The sequence below is a fragment of the Chlamydotis macqueenii genome, chromosome 1 (assembly GCF_036417535.1).
Source record: "Chlamydotis macqueenii isolate bChlMac1 chromosome 1, bChlMac1.mat, whole genome shotgun sequence".
In the NCBI taxonomy this organism is placed as follows: domain Eukaryota; kingdom Metazoa; phylum Chordata; class Aves; order Otidiformes; family Otididae; genus Chlamydotis; species Chlamydotis macqueenii.
Genome location: NC_141556.1, coordinates 107,087,221 through 107,107,404, shown reverse-complemented (window position 1 = coordinate 107,107,404; position 20,184 = coordinate 107,087,221). Strand labels below are relative to the sequence as shown.

The window sequence follows — 20,184 nt, the reverse complement described above, 5'->3', positions numbered from 1 at the left end:
ATACAGTAGTTTCATCACAACAGATGGAATGATTTTAATTATAAAAGTTAAAGACAAAGGAATGCCAAGTTTCTCACTTCGCTTGTTGTGGTGTGTCTTAAAGCAGTTGTCATCAGTGGATACCTTGAGGGGACACTTGCTTACCTCTGAGAATTAGACCAAATTTAATGTTTTGGAAGAGACATTAATAGAACAGCCCATTTCAAGGCAATAACATTTTTTCATCTGATTTTTCTTTTTTTTTTTAGGCAAAGCATATCCTTCCTCTCAGAGACCTCGGCCAAGCAGTCCTTTCTCTACTGACAGCAACACCAGTGCAGCTGTCAATCAGAGCCAGAGGCCGAGGCCCACTAAAAAACACAAGGGAGGACGGTTGGACCAACCCCCCTTGCCTCATCGTAGGGAGGGAATAACAGACGGTAAGTGTTGTGGTGAAGTCCCTGATGACAACCTGCAACAAGCAGGTGTGCAGAGTGGGAGAACATAGAGCAGTGTTTTAAGGAATATATGCTACAATGAATTATTTATTTGGTGAAGTGAGGGCCCCAGGTTGCCATATGAGCAATATTGCAATGCTAGCAATGTGGAGCTTGGTTAAGTGAGTCTTCAAGGAGCCTTTCTTCATTTCAGCTCTGAGTAGGTTACCATCTCTTAGATTTTCTCAGATCTCAATATAAATCTTACCCAAAAATGACTGCATTGCATGTGAGGTGACAGTAAAAAATGGCCTGTGGGTAAGTTTACATTAAATGAAAGTAGCCACCCCCAGCAGGAACAGTATGCCATGAATTCCTAAGGAGAAGCATGGAGCCAGTCCCACTATGCTGTGTTTGGTTTGTGCTATTTTTGACAGGGACCCAACAGCTACAGCAATACATGCTATGCTTTTCTCATGATACTGCCTCATGTCTTGTCTGACATCCACTGACCTCAGTGACTTTGTTTCCCTTTTTGACATCTCCACTTGTCTCTGAACATGGCTTCCCATCTGGAAATTTCAGGCATGTCTGTTCTGCTCTTCTAAGATCAGCTCAGTCTTCCATTATCTTTGTCTACCCCATCTTGAGTTTGACAGAAGGCACAATTGCTACCTGTTACTCTTTGTGGAGGACTGGATAGGAAGGTGGCCAGTTGGCTACCTCCCCCTCATTTCTTCTGATCTCCAGCCTGGCCCCTGTAGGTGTTGAAATGATCAGAGGGGAGAAGCAGGCAAATGGAAAAACAGCGTTACAGGGACCACTAAGGATATCTCTAGTGCCATACAGATGGAGATGTGATCGCTTTCTTTGTGCTGACTTGTCTTTCAGTGTTCAAAGCAGAGCAATTCTGAGAGCTAGACTGTCCCACCTGCCTCAGTGGCTTTCGTAACACTGAACCATAGGAGTGGGTGTAATGCTAGTGAGTCTATCTCCTAATCTCAAGTACACCTTGACAAATCTTGCAGTATATGGAGAAGATGTAAAAATACTAAAAAAAACCCACAACTTTAGATTTTAGTATCAACATCCTCCTTATTCTAGTAGAAATTACTTGAGAATCATAGAATATCTCAAGTTGGAAGAGACCCATAAGGATCATCAAGTCCAATTCCCTTCGTTATCTTCTTTGGACAGGTAACGTAATAAATAGATCTGATAGAGAGTATATTTAGTTTGGTTTATTTATAATTTATTACTCTAGGTACATGTATAAAATATATTAACAGCTTGCAAGGTGGACTGTGGCCACCAAAACCACCAGAGTTCTCTCAATCATGATATCAAGTGTACAGATACACTTTTGCAGTATGCTGTGACAGATTCCTTGTTTGTCAGACCACAAAGGTGGAGAACAGATTCCAGAAGTGAAAGTCTTCACCAAAGGGGTTATTGTTACATCTCATGCTCCATGGCTTGTCCTCACTACCATATTATTTGGGGAAGCAGCTTAAAGTAGCTTAGACTCCATTCATATGGATCTGAATCGGTTTAAACATTAATGTCCTCCCCTTCTGGACATATTCCAGAGGACTCCCTGCTACATAGATCCATTAAACAGATGTGTCTGTGGGAACAGTAACTGGAAACTGTGGGTATCGCTTGTGGTGCTGGCAGTACTCTTTCTGTGCATATGTTAGGTCAACCCTTTGGCATGGCATATCCTGTCACCCTAAACTATGAGACTTTTGGGCTACAAATTCTGTGTACATGTGAGTTTGTAGTGCACTCACTATGGTGGGACCTTACTCCTGCTTTTAAGTACTATTCTATAGAAATGTTTAACAATAATTTGGGCATCAGAAAATTAATAGGAATCCAGTTTAGGTTGTGAGACAGATGGAGGTGTGACTCCTCAGGGAGTGACTCCATCATAAAATATGGCATTGTCTTAAATTAGTGAAGGAGATCAGATTTTACGTAAAAAGAGGGTTCTCCTATTGTCTTTTATTTATTCTTTATAAAATACTAATCTTATTGGAGTTTCTGTCATAGATTTTAGTCAGAATACCAATCCACCTTTCAGACATAGGCAGTACGCATAACAGCTTTCAGACACCGTTAGCTTAACATTTGTCTGTTATAAATCTAGTTACTATATCTTCCAAAAATTTCTAATGTCCTGGAGTAATAGAAGATCCTTTCCCATCTTCTCTTACCACAGGAGCAAACAAACACAAGTTGTGCAGTTTTTCTACTTCAACTCTTACTGAATATGAGTCATTAAAGTGTAACGGCAAGTCTGAGTCATAGCTAAATTTGCAAAAGAACATTTGTCAGTTAAGGAAGCTAAAGATTGCTGCTGCCACCTGTGTGTATGTAAATAAACTGATTTTAGGAACCTCTGGTATACAGAAACTAAAAATGGTAACTGGATGCTTTCTGTGAAATATTGCAATGAACTTTAGTAAGAGTGAGATAATACCACTATGCTTAAGCTATGGCTAGAAAAAGGAAGTAGGAGAACCTGGCATAGATCCAGCAATTCTGAGCCCTAATCCAGGCCAGTCCGTTCAGCCCTGGGCTGTCCTGATTTCAGTGTGAAGCATCACTATACATTTTCTCCAGGTTTTGAGATGTCTCCAGTCCATTCCCTTACAACTGCTGCTTCTTTGATTTGTCAAATGAGAACATACGTGGTTTGTCAGTCACTTTCAAATTCCCAAGCTGCATAAGTCCTAGCATTTTGTATTTAAGTCTCATCACATACTGGATATCTCTCATTTTAAATTTTCTTTGACCGAGTAAGATCCAGCCATGTCCTTTCTCTGCCCTTCCCGTACACATCCTAAGCACTTCTTCCTTATTAACTGTAACCGTGTGGGACAGTGCCAAAGACCTAAGAAACTGTAATATTTAACGCATAGCACACAGATCTCTGGCTACGTAAGCATAGGAGGGTAAATATTCATGCTTACGTTTGACAGCAGTCCATGCAAATCCCCTAAAAGCCTGCTTCATTTTCTTCTGTCACAGGTCAGAATCCTCTAGAGACTGACTGTAGATTGAGTCTTCATATTTGTCTTGCTCTACAACTTGTTTTTTTAACTTCCACATCCTAGAAGACCACAGAGACAACAGCAGACCCACAGAGGCAGAATACCTTATGAATCCCTCAAATGTTGAAAACCTTCATTGTGAGCTCACAGTCCACCATAAAAAAAAAAAAACAAACAAAACAAAACAAATAGGAGGGGTTTAGTTCTAGTGCTCAAGGAATAATTCGTTTTCCTGGAAGCAATGTGTTCACAAATTGCAAAACAGTGGAATCTCTCATATAGGTGGTGGCATAGTATCTGCATGACTGAAGTTAAAAGTTCTTCCTTAGCTAAGCATGATGTTTAAAAAAAAACAAAGAGGAGGTAGAAGGGAAATACAGTTGGGAGTTAAAAAGGAGAATTGTAACTTAAGACTTCTGTTAGCTTTGTAACTGATTTGCTATCACGGGTATTATAAATCAATTTTTGCTAAGGTAGATCACTGTAGAGAAGATGCTTACCTTCTGGTGCTAGAAAGTGGTTCAGAGGCTTATTAAATGTCGCAGCAATTATCACACCTAGGAAAACAAATCACTGGCACAGGTAGAAAGGGATGTCCTTATACTTGTAGGTTTTGTAACTTGCTGCTTTTTCCAGTTAATAATAAGAGGCTATGCCAAAGCTTGACTGGTTCCTGAGTCATTTGGCCAATGCTCTGCCTTCTAAAGGAGGGCTGGAGTAACCCCAGGCTGAACATCCATCTGCATCTTATCAGGCACTCTGATGTCCTACAGCTTCTCAATCACAATCCCTCCATTACTATAATCAATAAGACCATCACCTCCCCACCAGTGCACTTATAAATTGCCTTGCAGGTTTGGTAATCCTGCCATCAGAGGCTGCAAGTGGTAGTCTGGATGACATCCCACTGGTCTAGTAAGTTACTAGCTCAATGTGGGTTTTCAGGTGTTTTACCTGGCACCTGGAAGACAAATGTCATTTAGATGGAAGTACAGTGATAATCAGTGATACCACTCTGGGTATTCTCACTGAAAATTCTAGATCCTAAATTTCTAGATTGAAAACTTCTCTGAAGTGATTGACATGATGGAATGAGTTGGCTTGCCTCTATGTGGTAATAAGTCTGCCTGTTAGGGACTGAGACTACTGACTCATCTGGTCTCTGTTGCCCCTTTACTAGCATTTGAAATGCCAACCATTAATCATCACGTATGTGCATACTTGCAAATGTGTGTGGAGACACTGTGTGCAGTCCTGTATGGACTTGTTTGCTGGGAAGTGAGAGGAGAGGAGAGGAAAGGAGAGGAGTTCTCTGTGATGCTGGAGGAAGAAACTTGTGACTCCAGATAGATGGAGTCTTTATATATGCCCAGGCAAGATAACAGGGCATAATTAGCAATTTACCTAATGCAGAAGATTTGCACTACAGGATTTAAGTTGCAGAGCAAATAAAAAACCACATTTCCAAATGAAGCTCTCTTTCAGCTTCTTTTTTAAAAAAAGGAAAGGTAGATGTTACTGTGACAATCACCCTGAGTAAGAAGATGAAAAAGCAAAAGGTTTAGTCAGGTGATGGTTGGCTAGAATTAGTAACTGTTCTTACAGATCATCTCAGACATGTCTAACACAGTTCAGTAGCTCTGTACTCAGGCAGGAGCCAGCTTACATTAATTCTGTAGTACCTGTAATTCTTCTAGAATTGTGTGAAGCTTAATTAGAAGATAAAATTTATTTTTCATTTCAACTCATACACAGATCTAAAACACCCAAAGAACTCTACAAACATGTCTTTTCATTTCACTTCTGTGCATAAGGCAATCATTATGCCCAATTTGTTGATGGATAAAAGCATGAATCAGGTTAACAGTAGATCAGCACCATAAGTCTATAGCAATTCCAGGAGTTGCAGCTATCTCTAGAATATGCAGTACAGTTTAAGTACAAACCTCCTTCCCTTCTCAGTATCTAATTAATAACAACTATTAGATGGCAATTTCTGAAGAATACTGTATGTTAAGAAGTTTAATACTAAGTAATTTTAACTGGGTTATTTTGCTATGATACTGCTTTTAAAAAATGTTTATATTGAACGGTAAATATTTTATCTTGGAAAATTGCATTGTCAGATGCCATGTTATGACTGTGTTTATTGGATTCAATGCATCTCCATAAAGTGCTTATAAATCACAGCTTCAGTAATCTCTATTTCAGATTGCATAAGCAGATGCCAGTGTTGTGGTTCTGTACATTAACTGGTTATGATTGCAATAAAATCAATTATAAGAAATGCCATTTTGGAAGCCAACACTATAAAGCAATTTTAACATTGGCAAGCTCCCATACCCTCCCGCTTCCACCTACAGTAACTCAAGTGTAGTCATTGTCATGAAAGGTCGCATCTATATTCATAACTAAAAATTTCTCAAATAAATTAGTGCTGAACATAAAGCATACACCAAGCTCATGACACATTATTAAAAGGCTGTTCTAGCCAGAAGATAGATATCTTAGTCTGGGGTATAGCACTTCAGCTATGAACAAAGGTACAGGAGCAACATCAGATACAACTTCTTTCCCTTGTAGACACAAATAACCCACACATCCTCATTTATCTGTAAGAGACAGTGTTGACTGGAATGACATCTCAGCAACTTTGGAAGCATTTCTGGCCCATATATGAGGTATAAGTATCACCTCTAACAGCAAAGACATGAAAAAAAGTCTGTGTAGAGTTACATAAAGCTGATTACAGACTTCAAAATAAATTCCCTGCAAAGGCCTCCTCACCAATTTATAAAATGAGTTTCAGTTTCAGTAGAGTTATAAACATCAGACTTCCTTGCAGGCAAAGCAGAGGTTTACTTTTCCATGCCTGTTCAATTCCTTGATAAACCTTCACAACACTGTAAGACTAGAAAGCAGGACAAAGTCATATTTGGTGTAAACTAATATAGATTTAGTGAAGTTGGTGGGGCTGCACAGATTTATTTGGGCTATGCATTGCCCAAAACCAGAATTATCAACAAGTATTCTACATATAAAAAAGGAATTTAATATGGGAGAGTTTTCATTATAATACTAAAGATGCTTGTAACTCTATCAAATAGTTTACATGAAAATCTTAAGTTTAGAATTAAATTAACTAGATTTTATAATTACCTCATCAAGGTATTAATAAACAAGGATTAATAAACAAGGGTCAAGGATTAATAAACAAAATGTACTTTTGCCTTCACAAATGTGATTAGAAGCTTGATTTTCAATTCTACAAGCATCTTAGTAGTCCAAGTGATCAACTTGAAAAGGACAGGAGTTGTGAGAGACCAGGCAAGCATCTTTCAGTGTTTGGCTGATATTGTATTTCGATTGGTTATATTTGCAAGACTGCTAAACTTAAGAGTGGCCATCCTCTTGTCTGTGAAGACTCTGGATCTTGGGTGAACTTTCAAATAGTACATGAATAAAATACTCACCCATTGTTTGGTGCTTTCACTTAAACACACAGTTTTCACAAATGTATTAATATTTTTTCAATGACAATAGGTTTTTTGAATAATTTTCCCAACATTTTTGTGGAATTTTATTCATTTTGATAAAGTTCTATATTTAGAATTTGAGTTTAAACCTCAAGCTGAAGTGAAATCCAAAAGCGGAGGTGAAGCAAGCCCCAGTATGATGGGAGGAAATTGTCTACTGGCACAGATCAGTTTTTCATAGCCTTTCTTAATTGCTCGCTGTTACTTAAAGAGCCAGCTGGAGTATACTCCACAGAAAATAAATCACATGCTTAGAAATGTAAGTCAGGGCTCAGAGTATATTGATTTTTATGGAAGTTAGAAAGAGTTAACAACATAGTAACCTGAATTAAAAACTAGCAGAAAACCACATTTCTGATTAACATGAAATTTCCTCCTTTTAAAATCAGCAAATGAAGTAATTCGTGCCATGTGCAAGGGACTTTTCTTTTCGGCATCAAATAGGCCTTCTGTTTCAATTAAAAAGTTAGTTTATCTAAATCTTATTCACGTTTTTTAGATCTTCCACCACCACCCGACCCACCCCCTGGTCAGGGTTTAAGGCAGCAAATAGTCCCTGGCCAGCGCGGAGGCTCGGCAGAGAGGAAAGGAAGCTCTCTTGAGAGGCAGCACGCACCCAACGTAGATGACACAAAGAGCTCCCTGGACCGGCAAGCTAGGACGTCATTAGAGTGGCAGCGGCAAACCCAGGAGTGGATAAGCTCTACAGACCGCCAAGAGGATTTCAGGAAAGCCCAACACAAACAAGCCTTCGGATCAGGTGCGTGTGCGCTGCACCAGCCGAGGCGATGCCGGCGGCTTATTGACGCTTCTCGGCTGAAGGTCGCTGTAACTGGCAGGCACCTCGGTTCACCTCGTGCCTCTCTGTGCCAGCACTGGTGAGGCTCAGGCTGGAAAATTAAGAAAAGGCGAAGTGAAGTGAGAGCTTGTGACCCAAGTGTTTCCCCTCCTGCAACAATGGAATCTCATTAGCACCTAATTGGTGCATTCTTTCCAGTGTTTTGGCAATTAGCAATGTTGTCGAGCATAGCGGTGGGAAAAATAGGAACAGTTTCAGGGAGGCAGGGAAGGAGAAACAGATTTTTAGAGTATTTTCTGTTAGATGTATTTATTTATACATATAGGGCCATATTTTCTAGTTCTTTCTACCTGCTTCTAAATTGGCAGCGGTTGTTTTTGCGTGTCTGCAAGAAGGCCAATCCTTCTGAGCTACTGACATTCCTTCCAGCTGTATTTAAATCAATCTTCTCCTTATTCAAGGATATGACAAAGTAGCATTCATCTCTTAGGCCCAGGAAGATAATAGTGCAGGTTTTCACCTTTATTCAGGACCTACTCATTGACCAGTGCTGACTTATCTCCTAAGTGGATTTCAGGACTGTAAAAATGTGTGTGGCAATGCTGAGCTGGATTGTAGTTCTACAATATTCGCAGATCCCTTCTCTCAGCCTACCTCAAGTAAAAGCTTCTTATTCAGTTCCCCTTACTAGAGTATTTTCTTTAAACCACTAATCACATGTTATCCCAGTGCTGATTAGAGTGATAGAAGAGGATAATTAAGAATATTAAAAATATATATATATATACACACTATACATGGAGCTTTCTGCAGGGCCACACTGCTTCTTCAAGTATGTATGTGGCTCCCATGGTAACACTAGAAGTACTCATATTATCCATCCTTTTCTTGATTTTATACTACTATTAATGGTCCTTGTTAATCTAGCATGCTAATATCAATGACATTCTAAAAAAGAAAATAGTAGGAGTCAGGCAAACTTGTCATGGGGGCAGGATTTACTGAATAAAGTTCTCCTAGGAAATATTGCTACTGGTATTTAAAATGTAAATGTTTTAAATACAATCCATATTTTTGAATATAACAGTAACAGTACTGTTAAAACGCCCTAATCTTTCAGCTGCATAAACAAGTGGGTGTTGGTTCATGTTGTGAAACTATGATGTGAAGTCGCAGTTTAAAAATAGTGTGTGAAATTCATGCTGCTTGGTGAAATGGCAATTTTCATTACAATGTACAAGATGTACAAACATGTAGAAAATAGCCCAGATATACTTTATACATCTCATTTCTTTGTAAACTCTTATTAAGAATGCTTCCCTGACCTGGTTAGCAAGAACTCCCCTCCTTTTCCTCTGCTTCGTAAGTGTACAAATATAAGTTGTCAGTTATTTTATGATACAGAATGTATGCAGTAGTAAAATTCTCATCCTGCAGGACTTGCATTTATCTGTTCTTAAATAAAAAGAACTTGATCTTGACACTTCCAGTGCCCTACATGAGCATTGAATTTAGGGCTGGAGTGATTACAAGTATCTTGTTCTTGTTAAATCTAGGATGACCACAGCAATTGCATATTCTTTATGGGTGACAAAGGATTCTTCTAGGAGATATTATGATTTTACCCTGGTGAGAGGGGTTCATAAAGTTTGTGCAAAAGGTGGGCCAGAGCTTTGTATCTATCTGTCTGTCTTCTCATCTCAGCTTCTTGCACTACAGCTTTCTTGCTCTGTATTCTTTTCTCTGGTAAATTTTAAAAAGGCTACTCTTATGTGTGATGCTTATTTATATTACTAAATTTGGGGATTTTAGCAACATTAATTGTGCTTCTTCCCTTTTCCTTTATTAATGACAAAGATCTCTGGAAATCTATTCTGTCCCAGTTCTCAATATATTTCCAAAATGAGTTATTATTAGCTATCAGCTTCCAGAACATAGCTATTTTGCTGCTTAGGGGGCTTTGTTCAGACACTACCAAGCTGTGGGTGAAATTTTGAAAGCAAGACCTTTGGTTTGAAGTTGAATAGAATAAAAATACCTAATTCTAGGAACCATATTTCCACGGGTTGCTTTCAGTATAAACAAGATCGCTGAGATGCTGCCAATGGCTACATTGTGGAACCACAGTTAGAGCACATCAAATATGACATTCTCATCTACTCCTCTAAAGAAAGTAGTGCTAGATCGAGTTACAATAGCTTTGATAATATTAAAAGCCTTTCGGTTGTCTTGTGGGGTATAGAAACATCGTTACGCACATATATTCTGATTTCACAGGGGCTAGAATTGTGTCTTCAAATTAAAGGCTCAGTATTTCAAAGAGAAAGGCATCAGCCCTCCCCATATTCTTTGCAGGCCTGGGGCATGGGGCACTGTCTTGAGTGTTTAATAAACGTGAGCCCATTCTAAGGACTTGAGACAACTACCTTTCATGTGCTAGAATGTTGTGAAAAACTTAGCCTTTATTTTATGTCACAATTGCTTATTTTATGGATTGCATTTATTTCTGAGGGCACAGCAGATAATTTAACACACCACATGCTCTATAATGATAATGCACTTTATATTTATTCATGGTCTTTTTTTCTCAATATTTCATTGAACCCGAAGGAGGCCTTATCCTGAGTCCACAAACTAGAAAAACAAATCAATTGACCATATATGTCATCTTCAAACTCTTTTGCAATGCTAGTGACTTTTCTTTCCATCCTTTAAAAAGTGTATCCAGCTTTCTGCTAAACTGATTTATGCTGCTTGCTTTATTGCTGCCTTAATGCAAGCTGTTCTGTATTTTAGCCAGCCTTCAGAAACCAGGTTTGCATCTGATTCTATTGTTAGAGCTTGATATATAAAGAACAGGTAACATAATTTAGGAAGCTATGGCTATTAAATGCCATTTTACTTTGGTTTTTTAAGCATTTCTTTATCTTTCAGCAAGAACAGCACACAGTCATAACACAAAACACTGATAATGTCCTTATGTCCTGCAGTACAAATATTCTGGTCCTTTGGGCAGGGCCAGAGGGAGATACCATGGCAGAGAAAGAAGTCACCTTCCTGCCGTCTTCTGCTACAGATTTACCTTACACATGGGTTCTGTTCTCGCTTGTGGCAGTAGGCACAAAGATGAAATCCTGGGTTCCTTCCACAAATTTATTCTCATTTAGCATTTCTCTAAGTTAATTGTGCCTCTGCTGCAGCCTTTGCAAAGGTTTCAAGATTGTGAATAAAAGCATTTTTATTTCTTATTTCTCTCCAGCCATCCCCTCCTACTTTTCCTTCTGTATTCCTGCCCTCTGTCAAAGAAAGTCTGTTTATCCTCATCATATTGTTTAAGAGTGAAGACAATGGGAAAAACAATATTTAAGAAACCCTTTCAGCCCAGATTCTCTTTAAAATATGTAAGATTCAAGCAGGAGATATCCCACTGATTTCAGAAGGGGCAATTCCTGTGTTTGAGGTTAAGCTTTTATATTCATATTCTTTCTTGAATCAAACTATATTTAGCAAGGTCTCTTTCTTCAGGTCCTGAAACGGCAGAAGTGGATCATACACAGCAAAGACCTAAAATAGGGCTTTTATTTCAGTGTGAAATCAGTGCTGCTGTTTTGCTTCTTAGGTTAGGATTATTACAACAGTATCTCCTGGAAACTTTACTCAGATGTGATGTCTTGTTTTACTTCATGAAGACATATAGTCCTGTGCTTTGTTGGTATTAATCCTGCTCTTGCAAGCAGCTCATTATTACAGGTCTTCACAAAGGAAGAGGCCAAGTGAGCAAAAGTAAGCCTTTTGCTCATAATGGAACATGAAACAAGCCACAGGAAGATTTACTCACCCCAAATATTAAAACTACTAATATTATGTATAATGTAATATTTTCCAACATAATTCACAACCAGTTAAAAAAATCTTCAGTGTACTTTGCATCGTTAGAAAATACTGAGCTGCTGGAAGCTAATTAAATTAGCTGATATTGTAGTTCTTTATCTAAATTGATTAAGGTAATGTTACCATAATTTAAACTGAAGAAAAAGGAAAAAGCACATTCATGTAGGCTTGAAGCAAAAATCTAATCATAGCTGCATTGTTTTGGAAATTGTATGTGCATCTATTTTTATTAAAGTATCTATGATTCATGATCTCTTACTCCATAATGAATATAGACTTTTTATAATTAATACTAACTAACTTATTGGTTTACATAAAAGCAAGAATAAATTAATGCTGGTTTCTTTGTCTGTGGGATACAATGCTGAGTTGTGTATTTTCTTGAGGTAATATTGCCATGCTATAAAGCAAGACAAAACAGATATCTGAGGGCAAGAATTATTATGATGGCCATATAAGAATAGCCTGATTTTTCCTTTTTACATGAATTTATTTGAAATTAGTTTTGTTTTGTTTTGTTTGCTTTTCTAGAAGAGGCACTCGTACCATATAGTAAACCCAACTTCCCATCCCCTGGTGGCCACAGCTCTTCAGGAACAGCTTCTTCTAAAGGATCAACTGGACCTAGAAAAGGTGAAGTCTTGCGAGGGGGTCACCAACGCAATGCCAGTGACCTTCTCGATGTGGGCTATGTGGGATCAAACACTCAAGGACAGTTTACTGGTGAATTATGTAAGTTTATCTCCAGCTACAGTTCAAATTCTCAAACAGACAAAAAGAGAAAAATTATAAATCTGTTGTGAGGAGAGGAGGAACTTGAGTGTGATAATCAGATTAAATTTTACCAAGATCTTTTTGCCTTCTGAGGCGTTTTGCCTGTGATGACAAACACATGAAGTTCTTCTGTTCTTTGATTTGGACCAGTTCAAATATGTATAAGCCATGCCAACGTTATCTATATAGCACATCTTTCAGTGTGTAATGGTAGGGAAACACTGAGAAAATTGAAAAGAAATTCTTGTAATTTAGAATTTTCTTGATAAATTGTAGTGTACTTGTCTTGGAAATGCCATTGGAAGTTTTTCTTGGAGGAGTGAAGGAAAAGGGTGCTGAATTTGTTGGGCATGGTGGCAAGCTTGTGATGCCTTCTCCTTAACTTTCTGTTGCTTGATGAGCAGTATTGTGCTTTTTTTGACCTTAGATGAAGGTCCTCCTTTTTAAACTGTGTAGCCCAGCTTTTCAGTTGTATATCCCAATTCCCTAACTTAGAAGCAATTAACTCTCTTTTCCTAACCTGTTGAGTATTCATGCTGTGCTGCAGTAATAATGCCGTAGACTTTGGTTTGTGTTTTTTCTCCTTATTACAACCTCTTTCTCTCTCTTTGTTTCTCTCTATAGAGTAGTTGAGAAGACACATTGCAAGCTGCTCTGATGGACCATCAGGTCTGAACTCATGGAAGTGATGACACTAAACAGTGCAATGAACATTTTCTTTATTTATGTACTATTAAAAGAACTGTAAATGCAATGTAAAGACACACAGTCACACATATCCCACAGATACTTTAGTTGTGTTCTTCTCTTTAATACACCATCCACCTTAAACTACTCCTTGTCAGGAGTATATAAAAAAAAAAAAAAAAATCACCCTCCAGGATGAAAAGGATTTCCTTCTGTATATAATTTCTTTTGTTGCATTGCTATGCAAGCTCACCTTCTTTTTAGCTATGTTCATATTCATGTCTGTTTTTATTGGTCTGTTGTACTATATGTGAATTAATAGGCTGTGGTGCCATATATTAATTTTTAATTGTGTAACTTTTATGTTTAAAGTTTGCACTGCAATTTTATTTGGTGATAAGCACAAAACTCTACTCCTCATGACATGAAGAAAAAAAGAGACTGAATGTGTGAAGGTTTACGTACTGTAAGCTACTTTGGATAATGCTGGATGTAAAGGAGTGTGTTAGGTGGTTTTCCATTGGGGTGTAGAAATGAGAAAGTGACAGGCAAAACTGATGTCAGTGAAGACATTAGAGACAGATTTAAATCTTTTAAAAGCAAGCAACATAGTTGCTCTTCCTATTTAAGAAAGGGTCAGAAGTTGGAAGTGTGAGATTAAAAAGCGAATACGAAAATTAAAGGTGGCATGAGATGGCCTAGACCCTTTCACTAGAATGACGCCCTTAGTACCTGTTTTTAGCCATCCCACGCCACTAAGTAAAGGGGAAGAAAAACAGACCTTGCTACAAACAAAAGAACTTAAGGTGTTTCACTAAAGCTGTTTTTATATTGCATTTTTAAAAGAATTATTACCATTGATTTCTCCAATCTAAAATATAAGATAGAGATTTCCCAGGAGAAACAAATATAAACTCAAGGAATACCTAGTAAGTAGTTAAGGATGCAATTTATTATTAAGACATATTCAGGCTGCTCCAAAAAATTGAAATGTCATAGTATCGTATTTCATCTTTCCAATACATGTACAGTACAATAGAGGATAGAGCTGCACCACTGAAATTCATGACATTAATTGTTTCGATGCAGTTTAAACTAACCTTTGTGTCCTGTTACCTGAAGTCCTCAAGAGCTGAAGCTGGATCCACTAAATTTGTAGTAAAATGTTTAGTGTTGGAAGGAAAGCAATGGTCAAATTTTTTTTTTTGGCTTGCATTAAGTACATTTCTGGCAATACAATGCATCCAAAAAGTTGGATATAAGCAAAGAAAATCTTTGACCTGTGTTTAGTGAGTGGCTTCAAACCCTACTATGATGAGGAAATAACGCATGTTTATACACTTTTTTGAATAAACCAAACTCTGTAAGTGGACATTAATGACAGCATCCTGTCTCTTCATTAGTTTTCATGACTCTGTCCAAATCTTCTGTACTTCTCAAATCTCTACAAGTATATTGTCAAACTTTTCTTAGAATATTATATGTGGATAGCCCACTCATTTGATGCTTAATTTAAATATTGCATCCTACAGCTTATTTCTGTTAGTTATCTGACCATGAACACAAGTTTCCATTTGAATACCCTTTTCATATAACCAGTCTATGTTGTTTTATATATTGCCTTGGAGCTCACCAGTATTAAGAACACTTTTAGTAATGGCAGAATTTTAGAAAAATAAATTACAATGCTAAATATGTGTTGCTTTTCATTTCATTAACTTGTTCCATGATAAGATAAAACACTACAGCCATCAACTATAACTCAGCACTGCAGAATATTAAGAAAAATGCTAGTTAACTTCCTTAAGGTCAAGATTGTTATTTAGCAGTTTACAAACAAAAAAAAAAGTTGAAAAAAAAAAAAGCATTTATTTATATATGGGACCAATGAATATATGTAATTTTCCTGCTTGTTAAACCATTATAGTTAAAACCATTACTTAAAAATGTGCAAAAATGTTCAAGAAAGATAAAGAAGGCATCATATTTACATATATATGGTTTTTATTTTGGTATTATCATATGAAGAGAAGACTATTCAGGGTACAATTCAAATTTAATTATCTGGAAAATGTTTAACTCAGTCACTGATAGTTTTTTGTTTCCTTTTAATTCAAAAGCTTGTGCTGAGCTTTGGTGGAACACCTTACTCGCTATATTCTATTCAAAATTCAGTATCATTAGACGCTGATAAAGCCATCCCAATTACTTTCAAATATGTGTTTTATCTCTTCCACTGGAAAGTAAATGTGTGTCAGTATTAAAGCTGTGCAGTACCATGATATTCACTAACTTGTCCATCTGCTTCTGAACTTTTTTGTTCATTAATAATTTGCTTACAATATTACATAAGGTGGTGTTGTGTATCGCAAAGTGTCTCCATTATCCTACAGGTGATGTTTCTTCTTTTTTTCTCTCTCTCTCTTTTCTATACAGTGTACTTCCAATGAACCACAGTACATATTTTTTAAAATACCATTTAATTTACTATTTTAAAAGAAGTATTCTTCTTTTTTTACAAAAATTGAAAACATTTATTGTGAATAATGTGTTTAAAGAACAGGGATGTTGTGGCAGCACTTAGAATTGTTTTTTAATTTGTTTTTTTAAAAAACTGTTTATTGGCTACAGTTTGTTCACTAAAAAGTATGACCTCTTAATGTGTTTCATTGGTATTGTTAGTGCAGCAAAGTTTAATTGGCATAAAAAGTTGGTTAATAGTACTGTTGAAGTGTGTATTGTATATTTACTGGGGAAAAAAAAATAAAACATATTCACATTTCAAATCTATGTTAAAGACCTTGAGTAAGGAGTCAATATGTGAAAATCCAAACTGGGAAAATCAGGCAATAATAACATAGACTGAGCTATAATCATCACTGTCCACTTACAGTAACAAGGAACATTTTATACACTGATTTTTGAACTAAGCTGACAACTGTCTTATAAACATTGTCTGGTAAACATTGCCTGTCATAGGCATTTTTGTGTAAGGTCCTGTCTATATTGGGAATAGTTGTACCAATGTAATTACACTGATACATCTATTCTAGTGATACGTCCTTCGTTTCTAGGCATACTATCTCAGTGTACAGTAAGGACTGCAAGTGCACAGCTTACTTTGCTTAAAGCCCACAAAGTAGTGGACATGTAAAACCTGTGTTCAGTGGGTCTAAACCCTTGGACCTGGGGTTTTGTACTGGTAGAGCTACTGCCAACCCAGTACAGAATATCCCCAGAACACAGAGGCTAGGTGAATTTTTATCAGTATTTGCATTGACTATTTGCTCAATTTTAAATACAGAAAGGCTGAAGGACCAAATAATAAATTGTTACATGTGCTTCAGTGGTGTATTGCTGTATGGGCAGCCGTTTCGGTGATGCAAACAACAGACATTGGTTTTTTTGTTTTTATTATTTGTCAAGTCCTCATCCAAGCTAGTAAACCTTTTGAGTTCAGGTTGTCACTTAAAATACAACAGAAACACCATTTCTTGGTGAAAGTACAAAAGAAAAGGAGCACGGAGTGGTTTAAGTATATTGATTTAACTATAAACTGGTGCAAAAGGAAGATATGACTGTTTGAAGTAATAATATGGTGGCTTATGCTTGCCTCAGCCTGTACGTTGCCGGCCAGGAGAAAAGGTGTGTGCTAAGGCTGAGAAAGACTCCTCACAACTGACAGAGGAAAGGTAATCGGGTTGGAGGAGATCCTGGCAGGAACTTTTTCTTTTTTTAAAAAATACAGACAGCTCCTTTGGCTTTTCTACAATTTGTGCAGTTTGGGTTTTTAAGATTAATGGTCTTGTGGAAATTTAGCAGGGGAACAAGAAGGAAAAAAGTTGGCCTTCTTTTATAAAGATTGGGGGGAACTTGTTTGCTGAGGGGAGGATTTTTTAATTTCATTTTTATTTTTTTAACACAGGTTTTGTTCCGTCTATCGGGAACACGTTAGCTAAAAATAAATTGTATTTGAAAACCATGTGGGCAATGGACAATTCATTTAGGAGGTACATTGAAACAGCAGGAAGGATGGCAAAGAATAATACTAAAAAAAGGAACACATGCATTGCCTTAGAATCAGCCAAGTCCACTACATTTTCACATGTAATTCTCAACTGTTGATAATACATATAAGCTTCATTGCTTTTGATTTCCATACCAAAATAAATTATCCAAAGTCCATAGGATGCCTAGATCCTCGGGATACTACATCTGGTACTTGAAATGTGTGGCTAATCCAAGCCGGTGGAATGGGAGTATGCTTGGGGTGTCCGAACCCCCAGCCCTGGCTGCTCACACCCCAGCAGTTTCCAGCTGGGAAGCACGGGTGGCTTCAGGCTCAACGGGTTGCAGTGGATGCCACTGCTAGGCACCTTGTCAGGCATCACATATGTAGAGATAGGGTACTTGACCGAGGATGATGGAGTTTTTCAAGGCAGGGAAGCTCTCAGATGAGTTTGGCATTGTGGTGATTCACACTGGGACCGCTTAGGCAAGTCTCAAGTCTTAGGACTACTCTCCCCAGTCCCTGTCTCTGTGTCCTGCTATGGTCTATGTCCTCAGCGCTGCTGCTGTCCCCTGTATCTGGGGTGTCTGGCATGGGGGGGTACAAAAGAAGAAGATGGATGGTGGTGCTGGGGGGCATGCAATGCTCTGCATGCTTTGAGTGGCTGGGTATATGCCCCATTTGTTAAGAGAGGACCAGGGAACACAGTACAGCAGTGGTCCCAAATATCTGCTCTGCTGTTTCTGCTTTGTTCTCTGCTTCTGTTTCAGACCTTTTGCCCTGCCAACTGCTTCTCCACTGAAACTAACTGGTATGACTTGGAGACATCTCATGGGACACAGTTGAGATGTAGAGCCATGCCTACGTTCTGTGAATGTGGACTTAGGGAAAGCTAGCTCTGAGCTCTAGTGTGGGCATGAGGACTAGATTGCTCTCTAGCCTACCTTTATTCAGCTGTGTAGCTACATCCAGAAAGACCCCAGCAGAAAACAAGTTCCTCACTTAAACACAAACCTTTTAAAACAATCCTTGAAAATCCTAGAAAACAAAGCATTTCAAATGTGCATGTTTGGGGATTTTTTTTTTGTCCTTTTCTTGATATTTTGTCTTAGCTACCATTGAAATGATCTATTTATTTTTTTCAGAGCTGCTACACTCTCCCTCCACCCCTCCCATTCTCCAGTACTCATCTTTCAGCTGTAAAGAAGATATGGTAGAGAATAATTACATTTGTGTACTCTCTGTGTTATAGCTTTTAACAACAAGGTGCACAGTTGCATTCAGTTCAATTGATGAAAGCCAGATGGGGATGAAATGTTTGGTTTTTTTTTTTCCTAAAAAGGCCTGCTACTATTTGCACTGATATTTGTTCCCCCTTTATGCTGATCAGTGCATCTTTTGCCTTCAAGGATGCCATTAGTAATTCTCGTTTGTGCTCAAAAGCAGGAATCCATTGTGCAGCACTTGGAGAGCCACTCAGATGCAGGTAAAGAATATAACAGCTTGAGCAAGTGTTAATTAGAACCAATTAAACTTAATTGACCTCCTTTGGCAGTAAAATGCATAATAGAACTTGCTCTGTCCTTGCAAAATGGAGATCTTGCCTCTAAGCATAAGAGTGAAGCATGGTTTCATGTATCAGCCTGCAGTAATTATGTGGGTATAACAACCAAGAAGCGGCTTGCTCCAATTTGTTCTAATAACTGAGCTCTACTCTATCACGGCAGTGCAATAAAAGCGAGATTTCTGGTTCAGTCTATTTCGAAACCTAATTTTTACAGAGCAAATGAGCATCCCAAGATACCAATACTCATGTCTAAGAATGAGTTGGCAGAAAAATACATGAGTCCCTTTTATAGGTAAGTAATGGTGTAAGCATTAAAAAAGGCAGTTATATGCCTGCAAGTTGAAAATGGCTCTGATGTGCAGAGGCTGCGTCTACCCTGAGTAGTAGGTGTAAGCTCTGATGTGCCTGGATTGGTGCCTTGGCTGGGTGAATGATCTGCCTATGGTTTAGCATGTCTTCCCGCTGCACAAGGAGGCTGCCTTCTGCAGACTTCTGTTCCAAAACGGGCACTTGGCATCAATCCATCTAAGGTTTGTGGTTCCATGGGACTGAGGCACAGCAAGGGTGTGTGCAGCACTACCATAGGCACCACTGTGGACCTAGTCAGAGGTATCCAAATAAAAGTAGAGAGAAAGAGCATGGGAGAAAATGAAGGGTAAAAATGTAAAAATGTATTAATTCAAAAGCATCAGTGGTGAGTGTTGAACTACACATCCCTGTGAGAAGCTGAAAAACCATTCTTATTAGTAAAACAGAATTGATCCAGTCTAAATGACCATACATTGCTGACTTTTTGCTTAGCAGGAACTGAATGCGACTGATTTTGCTGCTAACTTGGCCTTACTATTAACAGCAATAAAGGTGTTAGGTGGGGACTTTGATGTGACCAATACCATCACTCTCCCTTCAGGGAATGTTAGTGTGCTGGCTTGTTAATGAATTTCTTTCCTAATGAGTATCATTAAAACTCCTTTGATTAGCTATTTGTGTGAATGCCCTTCCTTTTTCCTCTAAGCTGCTACTTGCACTAGTGGCAGCGGATTTTGCCCTAGGTGGAAAACATGTGGCTGTATTCCCTACCTCATTAATACAAGTCTGAGGCAAACTGCAACAGGAAAGAGAGAAAAAAAAAAAAAAAAAGACCTCACAGATGAGTTGAAGTTGTTTTCTACACATGTACAACCTGAGCAGGCCACTAGCATTCAGATGAGGATGTCATTAGGGCAAATGAAGAGCAATAGGTAATGATGGTGAAGCATGTAACAATAATTTACATACACCTCGAGTGCCAGCAGGCAAAGACACAAATAAAGCTATAACTTGGGGAAAAGGAATGCCAGAGAATAAATGGACCGCAACAAGCAAACAAAAAATGCCGTGTCATAAAATGTAGCAAAAAGCCTGGAAAACAAAATTAAAACCAAAATGAGGCATTTCACATCCCAG

At 38.0% G+C, this 20,184-nt stretch overlaps 1 protein-coding gene across 1 annotated transcript in view; it reads left to right on the top strand.

Moving 5' to 3' along the window:
• The window catches only part of ROBO2 (roundabout guidance receptor 2), a 474,965-nt gene extending 457,821 nt beyond the window's left edge, over positions 1 to 17,144 (top strand). Inside the window, exons 27-30 of the mRNA XM_086763780.1 lie at positions 249 to 419; positions 7,511 to 7,771; positions 12,233 to 12,433; positions 13,100 to 17,144. Of these exons, the coding sequence (XP_086619906.1) occupies positions 249 to 419; positions 7,511 to 7,771; positions 12,233 to 12,433; positions 13,100 to 13,101 (635 nt within the window). The 3' untranslated portion in view covers positions 13,102 to 17,144. The remainder of the gene's footprint in view (positions 1 to 248; positions 420 to 7,510; positions 7,772 to 12,232; positions 12,434 to 13,099) is intronic.
• Positions 17,145 to 20,184: the final 3,040 nt, after the last annotated feature.